This window comes from Gossypium hirsutum, chromosome A01, assembly GCF_007990345.1.
Source record: "Gossypium hirsutum isolate 1008001.06 chromosome A01, Gossypium_hirsutum_v2.1, whole genome shotgun sequence".
Lineage (NCBI taxonomy): Eukaryota > Viridiplantae > Streptophyta > Magnoliopsida > Malvales > Malvaceae > Gossypium > Gossypium hirsutum.
In genome coordinates, this window is record NC_053424.1 from 36158363 (window position 1) to 36172672 (window position 14310).

Consider the following 14310-nt stretch of genomic DNA (forward strand, 5'->3'; position numbering starts at 1 on the left):
ACTATCTTTAGCTGGAAAATTCATTCGTCTCGATGCTTCAAAAATTTCTTCTCGGTTTTGTGCTTTTAGTAGTGTCTGCCGAGCTAATTTTCACCCTTTGTACAAATCAGTCGAAAAATGACCAAAATTAATCAAAATTTATTATAAAATTAATTAAAATTTATTATGTTAATAATTTAAGTACAAAATAATTATTTTATAATATTTATATATTTTTTGACAATAATTTTACTAAAATTGAATGAATTTAAGTTAAAAAGGGCATGAAAAAGTGTGTATATTTTTGTGTTTCCAGTCACCTTGTTAAGTTGTCGATAATCAATAAAAAGTCTTATAGACCCATCTTTCTTCTTTACAAATAACACTGGAGCACCGTAGGGAGAAAAACTCGGTCTCACAAAACCTGTATCTATTAACTCTTGCAACCGAGCCTTTAATTCTTTCAATTCAGTCGGAGACATCCTTTACAGAGCAATAGATATCGATGACGTCCCTGGTACTAACTCAATACCAAAATCAACTTCTCTAACCAGTGGTAACCTAGACAACTCTTTCGGGAGCACATCTGGATATTCACAAACTATCAACACTAATTCAAATTTCAATTCAGACACTTTTGGATTCAACACATAAGCAAGATACGCTTCACATCCTTTTCTTACATATTTTTGGGCAGACATCGAAAAAAACACAACAAGTAACTCACTCGACTCATATGAATCAATCCGAAGAGCTTTACCATTTTCACATTTCAGTTTAATAATCCTTCTTTTATAGTTCACTATGACATCATGCATTGTCCACCAATACATACCCAAAATAACATCGAATTCATCAAATGGCAACAACATTAAATTAGCCAAAAAACAATGACCTCGAATCATTAAGGGAAAATTATTGCAAACTCTATCAACTAATACATGTTTGCCTAAAGGGTTTGACACTCTAATAACAAACTCAGTAAACTCAATAGGCAAGCTCGTACTAGTTACCAATTTCACACAAACATAAGGATAGGTTGATCCCGGATCAATCAATGCAACTACATTAGTATTATAGAGAGAAAACGTTCCAGTGATAATATCGGGAGATGTCGCTTCATTACGAGCACGGATGGCATAGGCTTTAGCAGGTGCTCGAGCTTCAGATCTCAAAGCTGTATCCTTTGTCACACCTTTACTACTAGCTTTTTTGATATTCCTCGGTGGCCTACACCTATTAGTAGTATTACTCGGCCTCGCGCTCTGAAATTTTTCTTTCTCAGCCATTTCAGGGCAATCTCGGATAAAATGCTCCTGAGAACCACACTTGAAATAAGCTCGATCATTCATTCTACACTCACCAGGATGACGTCTACCACAATGCCGGCATTCAGGTCTATTAGGCCTCACATTACCACACTTGCCATTAAAATGGCTTGAGATTTAAAACTTGAGTGTTGCTTCCCGCGGTCTCTGTGGGAATACCTAACTGATACATTCGAACGAGAATACATTTCTTTAGATTTCTTTGAATGAGATCGAAATGGCTTACTCATCGGTCTTTTCCTCAAATCTTTAGCTTCACAATCAACTTTCCTCTTCTCTTTATTCAACTCTTTGGCCTTATAGGCTCCCTCGACCAATACCAAAAATTCTTTCAGTTCTAAGATCCTAACTAACACACGAATATCCTCATTCAATCCACCCTCAAACCTCTTGCACATAATAGCATCGGTGGAACCAAACTCTCGAGCGTATTTACTAAGCCTGAGAAATTCTCGCTCATATTTGGTCACTGACATACGACCCTTTTTTAGCTCAAGAAATTCCTTACATTTCTAATCGATGAATCGCTGAATAATATATTTCTTTCAGAACTCCTCTTGAAAGAATTCCCATGTAATTCTCTCTCTCGATACCACCGATACAAGTGTATTCCACCAGTGATATGTAGAATCTCTCAGAAGTGAGATGGCACACTTCAAACACTCATTCGGTGTGCAAGACAGCTCATCAAATACTCTTATAGAGTTTTTGAGCCAAAACTCAGCTCTTTCAGGATTATCATCCACATTAGCTCTAAAATCTTCGGCCCTATGCTTTTGAATCTTATCAACCAGGGGCTTATTCATTCTTACAAATTCCATACCTTGTAGAGTTAAGGGAACCAAAAAAGGAATAGGTGGCGGTGGAGGAGGTTGGGCATTCAGATTTGTTCGAACAAATTTTATATACCACTCATTCATCATATGGAGAAAGGCTTCTCTACCCCCTTCTCCTTGACTAATCGTTGGGGGGTCAATATTAGATGGTGCTACCCCTTGAGTGGAACCTTGTGCATTACTTTCAACATCATCAGCCTCAGCTCGATTAGGATCCATTTACTATATGAAAACACAATTAAAAATTGTCAAGAGTCATCTCACTATCACAATTCATTTATAGCATGTATAGCTAGAATCTTACACACGCTATGTTAGTCCAAGAATCGACTAAATCGTAGCTCTGATACCACTAAATGTAACACCCCTTACCCGTATTCAATGTCTAAATAGGGTACAAGGCATTACCGAACTTATACATAAGCAATCATAAAAAACCGAGACGTAAATTTCTATCCAAATTAAAAACTTTTCATTTACATTCATATCATCTCTAAAACGAGCCTACGAGTTCCAAAACATACATTAAAAGTAGTTTAGGACTAAACCGAGAACTTTGGAAAATTTCACAACACTTAGAAAATTTTTCATGTTTGAAGAGCCACATACCCTTGTGGCTTGGGACACGCCTGTGTGGGCAGGATGTGTGGTCACATTGATACGTGATATTCGTTACAGGTTTTAAAGATTTATGAAAGAATTGTTCTTGAGACTAACTTATTATCACGATTAAGGCAAGTGTACTTATCGAACAGTAGTATACTTTAGCAAGACCAGATTGTCGAACCCAAAGGAACTACGAGTACAAGTATTTACTTTCTTTTTATTATCTAGCCTAAAAATTAAGAGGTTTGGCTATCTAAACTAATTGCTAACTAAGAATGCACAAAAAGAAAATTTGGGAAAATACTTTTCGGAAAATTCGATTGATTAAGACAATACCTAAGGAAAAATCCACCTAGACTTCACTTATTATTTGACTCTGAATCAGACGATTTATTCATTTGACTTGATCTGTAGAAATCCCTAAGTTATATTATTATTCTCTCAAGACTAATAACGTCTAAATCTAGGTTGAATAATTGAAATCTCTTTCTAATTAATACCCTAGAATTGCATTAACTCGGTCTATGGATTCCCTTATTAGGTTTCACCCTAATCCGGTAAAATCTTATCACCGTATCTCTAGGCGTGCAATCAACTCTACTTAATTATGACAAATTTACTCCTAGACAGGGTCTATACCTCCTCTGAATAAGAGCTTAACTTGAATCAATATCTTGGAATATCAAAACAAGAATTAAGAACACATAATTAAGAACAAGTCAAATATTTATCATACAATTCAGATAATAATAACAAGATCCATCTTAGGTTTCATTCCCCTTAGGTATGTAGGGGGTTTAGTTCATACTTGTGAAAGAAAACATCTCAAAAGCATAAAGATAACAAAACATAAGAAAACCCAAAACTCCTGAAGGAACTTGAAGGGAGATCTTCAGTCTTGATGATGAATCCGGCTTCTGAGATGGATCAATAGGCTTTCCTTGACTAATTCATTGCTTCTTAGTCTGCGTCCCCCTTCTAAGTGCCTGATCAGGTGTTTAAATAGGCTTTAAAATGCCTAAGAGCCCCCCAAAATTGGCCTTTTCTGAATAGGGTTATGCTTGGGCTTGGCAGGGACACGCCCGTGTGCGATTACTCCAGCCCATGGCAAAGGCTGTTAAACAAGCAGGGGCGTGTAGTATACCCGTGTAAGTCGTGCTTCAATCCTGCCAAAGGGACATGGCCGTGTGACACGCCCGTGTGAGAAATTCCAGGCTGTGTTTATTTCCCACGTGGGTCCGTTTTCTCCGATTTTAGCCTATTTCTCACTCCTTTTACTCTCCTATGCTCACCTAAGTATAAAGCATGAAATTAAAGGATTAGGAGCATGAAATTCACCAATTCTAAGGAGAAACTATCCATAAATGTGCTAAGCATGGGATAAAAATATGTATAAATTATGGTTTATCAAATCCCCCCACACTTAAGCATTTGCTTGTCCTCAAGCAAAAATCCTCAACTCATAATCAAAATAAATTCTTCTCAATTTATAATCCCTATCAATAATATCTCAAAATAATCCATAAGTACTCATACATTGAAAATTCAACTAAAAGTACATCAAAGTTTCAAACATTCCAAGTTGAGCATTTTATCACGAAAACATAGGTGTCTCCCCTCATTTAAGTGATTACCTTTGATCACAATATCCCAGAGTTTAACATCCTTACCAAAGATTCACTCAAATCAGTCAAGGTGTTTAAGGACATCAATAAAAGCACTCATTAGTCAATATGAAAAGTTATTACCATAGGCTTGCTTGAAAATCAAATCTCCACCACTATAAATTGAGCTGATACATCAATCAAAAAGGTCTTTTTAGAGGGTTGTAACGTGGCTTTGGTTAGGGGTATGGTCATAAGATGAAAGAAGATGTTAGAATCGAGATTGAATTGAAAAATTACCTAGCTAGAAAAATAACTAGTCATCAGTTGAATACATGTGAGCTTCTTCTTAGAATATGAAATTAACACTCAAGCTCAAAAACAACGAATTACTACTAGTATGTATTGAAGTAATTTTTTTTAAAGAACAAGTCAAATGCATAAAAGAACAAAACATAGCTAAGCAATTAGTTCAAATCAAATCTTGACAAAAATAGGGATTGAACTAGGGGATTTCAACAATAATGGGTTATGGGTTAATATTGAGGGTAAATCAATTCATGGTTTGTTAGGCTCAAAGGGTTTCATTAAGGGTTAATTATGAAGGTAGGCTTTTGTGGAGTGAGTGGGTCAAAACCTAAGTGCCTTTATCATAGTGACATATCAAATCAAATGGTGTGGTCTTGACATACATAATCAAGCAAGTTCTAGAATAACAAATCAAAACTGACGCGCTCATAATGAAAGTCAGCATGAAAGGAATAAAATATGCTCTAAAGGCTTAAGATCTCACAAAAATTATGGCTTTTTGATATTCAAACTTGTGAATTTCAACTCAAGATAATACCTAAGCTTAGGGAAACAACCTAAAAGTTTTTAATTCTTCAAAAATCAACTTATCATGCTTGATTCCCTAATGCCCTAAAGTTTAAACAATCAATGCATAAATACCTATGTTTTAATTCAAGACATATCAATAAAAATCGTAAATTAATCAAAATTCAGTCTAATAGTGATATGAGTGATTCACGTGAGAATAAGACAAAATTTAGGGATTTCTAATGATGATATGAAAGACCCCCCCACACTTAATGTGACAGCCCAAAATTGACCCTAGTCGGGAAGTGGTTTCGGGACCGCTAAACCGAGTCACCGAAATGTTTGAATGTGATATTTATTGTCTAGAATATGTAATTATGAATGTGTGAAAATTTCAAGCTTTGATTTAGTCGATTGCATGTGAATTTAGTCAATAGGACTTATGTGAGAAAATTTTAAAATGTGATAGGTCAATGCGTAAGGACCTATTAGTGTATGTGGAAAAAAGGGGGGACTTGCATGTCAAATTCCCCCCTAATGAGTAGTGGCCGGCCATGACAAGCATGGTAGACCAAGGGTGATGGGCAAGACATGTCATAGACATGTTGTGTTGGTGCATCATGGGTGGAAAAAAATAAAATAATGAGCATGGAAATTAAATAATGAAAGGGAATATGATGGGAACAAAAAAAAAAGGTGTGTGGTTGTCCCCCCCATTGCCGTGAGTTAAAGAAAAGAAAAGAGAAAATTTTGTTCATCTTTTTTCACTTCTTTTGGCCGAAATTTCTAAGGAAGGAGGAAGGAGTTCTTGCTTCATGTTTGGTTTGGAAGAGGATTAGGAGGAGGTTTGGCCATACTTGTATCTAGATTAAGGTATGTTTGAGGTTGTACCATGAGATTCATGCATGTTTTTAGTTGCTAGCTTGAGTTCTAATTAGCCCATGGTTCAAATCTTTGCTATGTCATGGGGATGATATTCGGCCTAGGTGGATTTTGTGTTAATGCCATTGCATGCTAAATATGAAGCTTGTTAATGATGCATGTGATGGTGGATTGATGATTCTTGAATCTTCTTTTTGACATTTTTGAGTTAGACATCAAGTTCTTTGTGTAACCCATGACCAAAATTGAATGGTATGGTGTCTTGATGCATTCGGCCATGGTAGAAAATAGATGTGAAATGGTAGCAAGGTGAAGTGCAAAATGATAGTATTTGATTACTAGTGTACATATGCGTATTAGCTGAGTTTTGAACTTGAAACAAGATGATATGTAATCAATACAAGTAACCATACTTGTAGGAAGTATTAAGCATATAATCGGCCTCAACATAGACATGCATATTCGGCCATAGGAAGAAGATTGGTGTTGCATGTATTCGGTTAGAGGCAAGCATATTGATGCTTTTGTCTTGGCTTAGAAAATTCGGCCAAGGGGAAAAATTAGCTAAAATGTTGAGTTTGATTCATGATTCCGTACATATGTGACTTTAATGTCTAATGTATAAATATGGGCTAAGTGCCTTGTGTTCCTCTTTTCGATGCTCAAATGATTAAATCAATTTATTTGTTTAATTAAGCTCAAGAGCAAAGGGGAACTAAATCCGATAAAGGAAAGGAAAAAGTGGTCGAATAGCCATCGGAATCGTTCGACAACATCCGAGGTAAGTTCTTGAGTAAGAGAGCTTAAATTAAGATTTGATTAGATCATGTTTTAAGCAAATCAAAATCATGCTCTTTGTGTGTGTGGCTATTGAGCCGAAATTACAAGAATGATAAGTGTCTTGTGTTTGAGTTTTGCTAACGAAAATGAAATACGAATGTGCCATGATTTATTGTTAAATGTACATGGTTATTTGAATGATGTCCGGGCTAAGTCCCGAAGGCTTTGTGCTAAGTGACCATATCCGGACTAAGATCCGAAGGCATTTGTGCGAGATACTAATTCCGGGCTAAGCCCGAAGGCATTGGTGCGAGTTACTAAATCCGGGTTAAGTCCCGAAGGTATTTGTGCGAGTTACTAAATCCGGGTTAAGTCCCGAAGGCATTTGTGTGAGTTACTATAACCGGGCTATGTCCCGAAGGCATTTGAACGAGGAGCTATATCCGGTTAAATTCCGAAGGTACGTGATTTGGGAATGAATGATCTTGCTGTAAAAATTTCAGTTAATACTCTAGAAACATCCCAACATTGAGGTATGTTTCGTATGTGCTTGAATTTAGTTGAGCCCTTACAAATAAGTATTCGCTCAGTTGATAAACGAGCTACCGGCCTTTGGCTAAGTTGATCTTTTGTGTATGTACATAAGGGTTGGTAATGTGAAGCAAGTATGATATCAAAAATTTGTGCATATGAAATTATCCGTTTAGCTATATGAATGCTATACTTTTGTTGTGCTGGAATTCCTTGCTCAAAACTTACTAAGCATAAATTCCTTACTCCGTTTCATTGCTCCTCTGTTTTATAGATTTTGGTTCTCCAGCTATCGGACTCGGGATCTTGAAGTCGAAGTCGCCCACACTATCAAAGCCCCCTTTTGGTACAATTTTGGTTGAAATTCGAAATGGCATGTATAGGATTACCCGTTTGTTTGTTGTGGGTCATGGACCCTTTGGACTTGTATAAATTTTGGATAGCCATGCAAAAATGGCTTATATATGTTTGAGTATAACGTTATAATTATTTGGTATGGATATGGTTATTGAGAGGTGTGGATATGCTTAACAAGGATGGGCCATGGAAACTATGAAATAGGTAAAGTCTACCTTAAAGGCAGATGCTGACAGCAGCAGTGATGTAGATTTGGAAAATCACTAAAAATAGTAGGAAGGGAATTAAATAGTGAATAAATTATGTAAACAAACCTTGATGAATCTATTTTCATATGAAAGTAACGAAACGATCATATGGACAGTATGTTAAGAGATATTCAGGTTCTCGTGAGACAGGGCCATAACGGTTTCTGGATTCCCTATTCCGACTTTGGAAATTCATTATAAATTAACCAGAGATAATTAGGAGTCATACCATATATGTATAGATTCCTCTCTGAGTCTAGTTTCTATAGAAACAAACGGAATCAGTATTGAAGCTCTGTGCAGGGAGATATCCAGGTCGTAATGCGCAAAGGTCAGTGTAGTCGATCCCTGTAACATGGGAGACTTTGACTAATAAACTGTACTAATTGGCCCGACCAAAAATTCTAGAAAAAATATGTAGATGGGCATATGAGTCTAGTTTCAGGGAAAAATCACGAAACTGATTTTCGAGTTGTGAAACTCAAGATATGATTTTTAAAGCGACTAGTACGCAGATTGGCAGTGTCTGGGAAATTTTTTTTATAAGGGGTTTAAAGTCTGTTAACACCTCGTGTTCGACTCCGGTGTCGGTCTCGGGTTCGGGGTGTTACATTTGATTGGTATCAGAGCTACGGTTTAGTCGATTCTAGGACTACCGTAATGCGTTGGGTCTAGCTATACATGCCATTTTATGTGATTATTTGATAGTGTGGTGATTTCTGACATTTGCAAATGTGTTTATTTATAGTAATGGATCCCGATCCCGACCGAGCGGTAGCTGATGATCTTGAGAGTGTAGCGCCTGCTCCCGCACAAGGGACAGCGCCGGCGGACTCTCAACCTAATGCTAGTAACCCGAATGATGAAGCTAGACAAGCTTTCTATAGCATGATGAATGATTGGTTCAACCAATACATTCGAACTAATACGGCTGTTCCACAACCTCCATTCCGACAAATACCACCCCGCACCTACAATACCTTCAGTAACTGACCAAATAAGGTCAAATAAGCCCCCAGTTGACAGAATCCGAAAACATGGGGCTACTGAATTTAAGGCTACGGATAGCGACGATGCCGAGCAAGCTGAATTTTGGTTGGACAACACTATCCGGGTACTCGATGAGCTATCTTGTACACCCGATGAATGCCTAAAGTGTACTATCTCCTTGCTACACGATTCTGCCTACTATTGGTGGAGTACTCTGACTTCTGTTGTGCCCCGAGAGCAAGTAACTTGGGAGTTTTTCCAAACTGAGTTTCGGAAAAAGTATATCAGTCAGAGATTTGTTGATCAAAAACGGAAGGAATTTCTTGAGCTTAAGCAAGGTTCTATGTCGGTTACTGATTACGAGCGAAAATTTGTTAGACTTAGTAGATACGCTCGGGAATGTGTTTCGTCCGAGGCTATCATGTGTAAACGCTTCGAGGATGGGCTGAATGAAGATATAAAAATGTTCGTTGGCATTCTTGAAATACGAGAGTTCGTAGTACTTGTTGAGCGAGCTTGTAAAGCCGAAGAGCTTAGAAAAGAAAAACAAAAAGTTGATGAGGCAACTGGAGAGTTTCGTAAAAGATCCTCGGGAAAGTCTCTTCAACAGGCATCGAAGAAATTTCGAGATGATGCGGGCCAGTTTAGAGGCACTTCGGGCCTTTTTAGACGAGATCGTGATCGACCCCCTGTGGGTACACGAGGCACTTCGGTCGCCAGTGTTGGGAATGAACGTCGAGACAGAACGAAATGTCGATATTGCGGTAAATGGCATTTGGGGAGTTGTAGATTCCCTGACCGCTCCTGTTACAAGTGCGGATCAGTTGACCACTTCATTAAAGATTGCCCGAGGTTGTCTGAACAGAATGTAAATCAGAGTGGGAAACCGGGTGCTACCACTGCTCGAGGTAGACCATCTGGAAATACGGGCAATGCTGGTGGTGGTCAGAGAGGATCTAGAGATGCTACGACCAGATCCGAGGCTCGTGCGCCTGCTAGAGCTTATGCTATACGTGCCCGCGAGGATGCTTCTTCGCCTGATGTTATTACCGGTACTTTTACTCTCTTTGATACTAATGTAATTGCTTTGATTGACCCCGGTTCTACTCATTCTTACATATGTGAAACCTTAGCATCCAGTAAGACTTTACCTATTGAGTCTACTGAGTTCGTAATTCGGGTGTCAAATCCCTTGGGTCGTTACGTGCTTGTCGACAAAGTGTGTAAGAAATGTCCCCTAGAAATTCGAGGTTCCTGTTTTCCGGCGGACTTGATGCTTTTGCCGTTTGATGAATTTGATGTTATTCTTGGTTTGGATTGGTTGACCGCGCATGATGCGGTTGTGAATTGCAAAAGCAAGACTATTGATTTGAGGTGCGCAAATAACGAAGTAATCCGAGTTGAGTCTACGGACTTGGAGGGGATGCCAGCTGTAATATCAGCAATGTTGGCCCAGAAATATGTAAGAAAAGGGTGCGAAGCATACCTTGCGTATGTACTTGATGACAAAGAATTAGAAAAGAAACCCGAATCTGTACCGGTGGTTTGTGAATACCCGAATGTTTTTCCTGAAGAATTACCGGGTTTACCACCTGTTCGGGAGATAGAGTTTGGTATTGAGCTTGTACCTGGGACTATGCCGATTTCGATAGCTCCATATCGTATGGCACCAACCGAGTTAAAAGAGTTGAAAGCTCAGTTGCAAGAATTGACGGATAGAGGTTTTGCTCGACCAAGTTTCTCACCTTGGGGTGCACCAGTATTGTTCGTGAAAAAGAAGGACGGAACCATGAGGTTGTGCATTGACTATCGTCAACTGAATAAAGTGACGATAAAGAACAAATATCTGTTACCGCGTATCGATGATTTGTTCGACCAACTGAAGGGAGCCTCAATGTTCTCAAAATAGATTTGAGATCGGGCTATTATCAGTTGCGAATTCGAGAATCGGACATACCCAAAACTGCCTTCAGGACGAGATATGGTCACTACGAGTTCTTAGTGATGCCGTTTGGGCTCACTAATGCCCCTGCGGTATTTATGGATTTGATGAATCGGATCTTCAGACCATATTTGGATCGGTTCGTAGTTGTGTTCATTGATGACATCTTGGTCTATTCAAGAGATGAGACCGAACATGCTGAGCATCTGAGGCTAGTGTTGCAAATTTTGCGGGATAAGTAGTTATATGCTAAGTTCAGTAAGTGTGAGTTCTGGTTAAGAGAGGTTAGCTTCTTGGGTCATGTAGTATCCGCATCGGGTATTCGAGTTGACCCGGACAAAATTTCAGCCATACTTAACTGGAAACCTCCGAGAAATATTACTGAGGTTCGGAGCTTTTTGGGGCTCGCCGGTTATTACCGACGATTTGTCAAAGGTTTCTCGATGATAGCCACACCAATGACGAAGCTACTTCAAAAGGATGTTAAGTTCGAATGGACGGAGAAATGTCAGAAAAGTTTCGATCAACTGAAAACTCATTTGACTGAAGCTCCAATTTTAGTGCAACCCCAATCAGGCAAAGAGTTTGTCATTTATAGTGACGCATCCCTACTTGGGTTGGGTTGCGTATTGATGCAAGAAGGTCGAGTTGTGGCCTATGCGTCGAGACAATTGAAGCCACACGAGAGAAATTATCCGACCCATGATCTCGAACTAGCTGCCATCGTATTTCCTTTGAAATATGGCGACATTATTTGTTTGGTGAGAAGTGCCATGTATTTTCGGATCACAAAAGTCTCAAATATTTGATGACTCAGCGAGACTTGAATCTGCGACAAAGACGTTGGCTTGAGTTGTTGAAAGATTACGAGCTTGTCATTGATTACCACCCGGGAAAGGCTAATGTGGTTGCGGACGCCTTAAGCCGGAAATCATTGTTTGCTTTACGAGCGATGAATGTGCACTTGTCTGTTCTACCCGACAATGTGTTAGTAGCTGAATTAAAAGCCAAACCATTATTGATTCATCAAATTCGTGAAGCTCAGAAAGTTGATGATGAATTGGTTGCAAAACGGGCTGAGTGTGTTCCGAACAAGGAATCGGAGTTTCAAATTGATGATGATGATTGTTTGAGGTTCAGAAGTCGTTTGTGTGTTCCAAGGAATTCAGAACTCATTTCGATGATTCTGAACGAAGCCCATTGTAGCCGAATGTCAATTCACCCGGGGAGTACGAAAATGTACAACGATTTGAAACGTCAATTTTGGTGGCATGGTATGAAACGAGACATCTCCGACTTTGTTTCGAGATGTTTAATATGTCAACAAGTGAAAGCGGAACATCAAGTGCCTTCAGGATTACTTCAGCCGATCATGATACCCGAGTGGAAATGGGATCGAGTCACAATGGACTTTGTGTCCGGACTGCCATTGTCAGCAAGTAAGAAGGATGCGATTTGGGTTGTTGTTGATAGACTGACTAAGTCGGCTCACTTTAGCCCCGTGCGTACGGATTTTTCATTGGATAAACTAACTGAATTGTATGTTTCTCAAATTGTGAGATTACACGGGGTACCTATTTCTATCGTGTCGGATAGAGATCCGAGATTCACCTCACGATTTTGGAAGAAATTGCAAGAAGCTTTGGGTACCAAGCTGCATTTTAGCACTGCTTTTCACCCCCAAACCGATGGTCAATCCGAGCGGATAATTCAGATACTTGAGGATATGTTGAGATGTTGCATCCTCGAGTTCAGTAGTTCATGGGAACGGTATTTACCTTTGATTGAATTCGCTTACAACAATAGTTTTCAATCAAGTATTAAGATGGCACCTTACGAGGCTTTGTACGGTCGTAAATGCCGTACACCATTGTTTTGGACCGAGCTCGGTGAAAGTAAAATTTTCGGAGTTGATTTGATTAAAGATGCCGAACAGAAAGTAAAGGTAATCCGTGAAAGTCTGAAGGTAGCCACAGATCGTCAGAAATCGTATGCGGATTTGAAACGAAAGGACATTGAATATCAGGTGGGAGATAAAGTGTTCCTTAAAGTTTCGCCTTGGAAAAAGGTACTCAGGTTTGGCCGTAAGGGCAAGTTGAGCCCGAGATTCATTGGGCCGTACGAAATCTCCGAACGAGTTGGTCCGGTTGCGTATAGATTGATTTTGCCCCCTGAGCTTGAAAAGATTCACGACATCTTTCATGTTTCGATGCTTCGACACTATCGATCTGATCCATCGCACATAATTAGCCCATCAGAGGTTGAAATTCAAGCCGATATGAGTTATGAAGAAGAACCGATGCGTATCCTAGCTCGTGAAGTGAAGGAGTTGCGAAACAAAAGGGTTCCGTTAGTGAAGGTGTTATGGCTCAAACACGGGATCGAGAAGCTACTTGGGAAACCGAGAGCTCGATGAAAGAACGAGACCCAAACCTATTTACCGGTAAGATTTTCGGGGACGAAAATTTCTTAAGTGGGGGAGAGTTGTGACAGCCCAAAATTGACCCTAGTCGGGAAGTGGTTTCGGGACCGCTAAACCGAGTCACCGAAATGTTTGAATGTGATATTTATTGTCTAGAATATGTAATTATGAATGTGTGAAAATTTCAAGCTTCGATTTAGTCGATTGCATGTGAATTTAGTCAATAGGACTTATGTGAGAAAATTTTAAAATGTGATAGGTCAATGCGTAAGGACCTATTAGTGTATGTGGAAAAAAGGGGGGACTTGCATGTCAAATTCACCCCCTAATAAGTAGTGGCCGGCCATGACAAGCATGGTAGACCAAGGGTGATGGGCAAGACATGTCATAGACATGTTGTGTTGGTGCATCATGGGTGGAAAAAAATAAAATAATGAGCATGGAAATTAAATAATGAAAGGGAATATGATGGGAACAAAAAAAAAAGGTGTGTGGTTGTCCCCCCCCATTGCCGTGAGTTAAAGAAAAGAAAAGAGAAAATTTTGTTCATCTTTTTTCACTTCTTTTGGCCGAAATTTCTAAGGAAGGAGGAAGGAGTTCTTGCTTCATGTTTGGTTTGGAAGAGGATTAGGAGGAGGTTTGGCCATACTTGTATCTAGATTAAGGTATGTTTGAGGTTGTACCATGAGATTCATGCATGTTTTTAGTTGCTAGCTTGAGTTCTAATTAGCCCATGGTTCAAATCTTTGCTATGTCATGGGGATGATATTCGGCCTAGGTGGATTTTGTGTTAATGCCATTGCATGCTAAATATGAAGCTTGTTAATGATGCATGTGATGGTGGATTGATGATTCTTGAATCTTCTTTTTGACATTTTTGAGTTAGACATCAAGTTCTTTGTGTAACCCATGACCAAAATTGAATGGTATGGTGTCTTGATGCATTCGGCCATGGTAGAAAATAGATGTGAAATGGTAGCAAGGTG

At 39.1% G+C, this 14310-nt stretch overlaps 1 protein-coding gene across 1 annotated transcript; it reads right to left on the reverse strand.

Moving 5' to 3' along the window:
• Positions 1-1387: 1387 nt before the first annotated feature.
• Positions 1388-2113, reverse strand: LOC121212548 (uncharacterized). The gene is made up of 2 exons (XM_041085550.1): positions 1901-2113; positions 1388-1819 (listed from the first exon to the last, which is right to left on the reverse strand). The coding sequence occupies exons 1-2, from the start codon at positions 2111-2113 to the stop codon at positions 1388-1390; spliced, it is 645 nt and encodes a 214-aa protein (XP_040941484.1).
• Between the last annotated feature and the right edge of the window lie 12197 nt (positions 2114-14310).

Coding starts and splice junctions, on each gene's coding strand:
- LOC121212548 (XM_041085550.1), bottom strand. CDS start 2,113: ATGAATAAGCCCCTGGTTGATAAGATTCAAAAGCATAGGGCCGAAGAT. Junction 1,820..1,900: donor GGAATACACTTGTATCGGTG/GTATCGAGAGAG, acceptor TTCATCGATTAG/AAATGTAAGGAATTTCTTGA.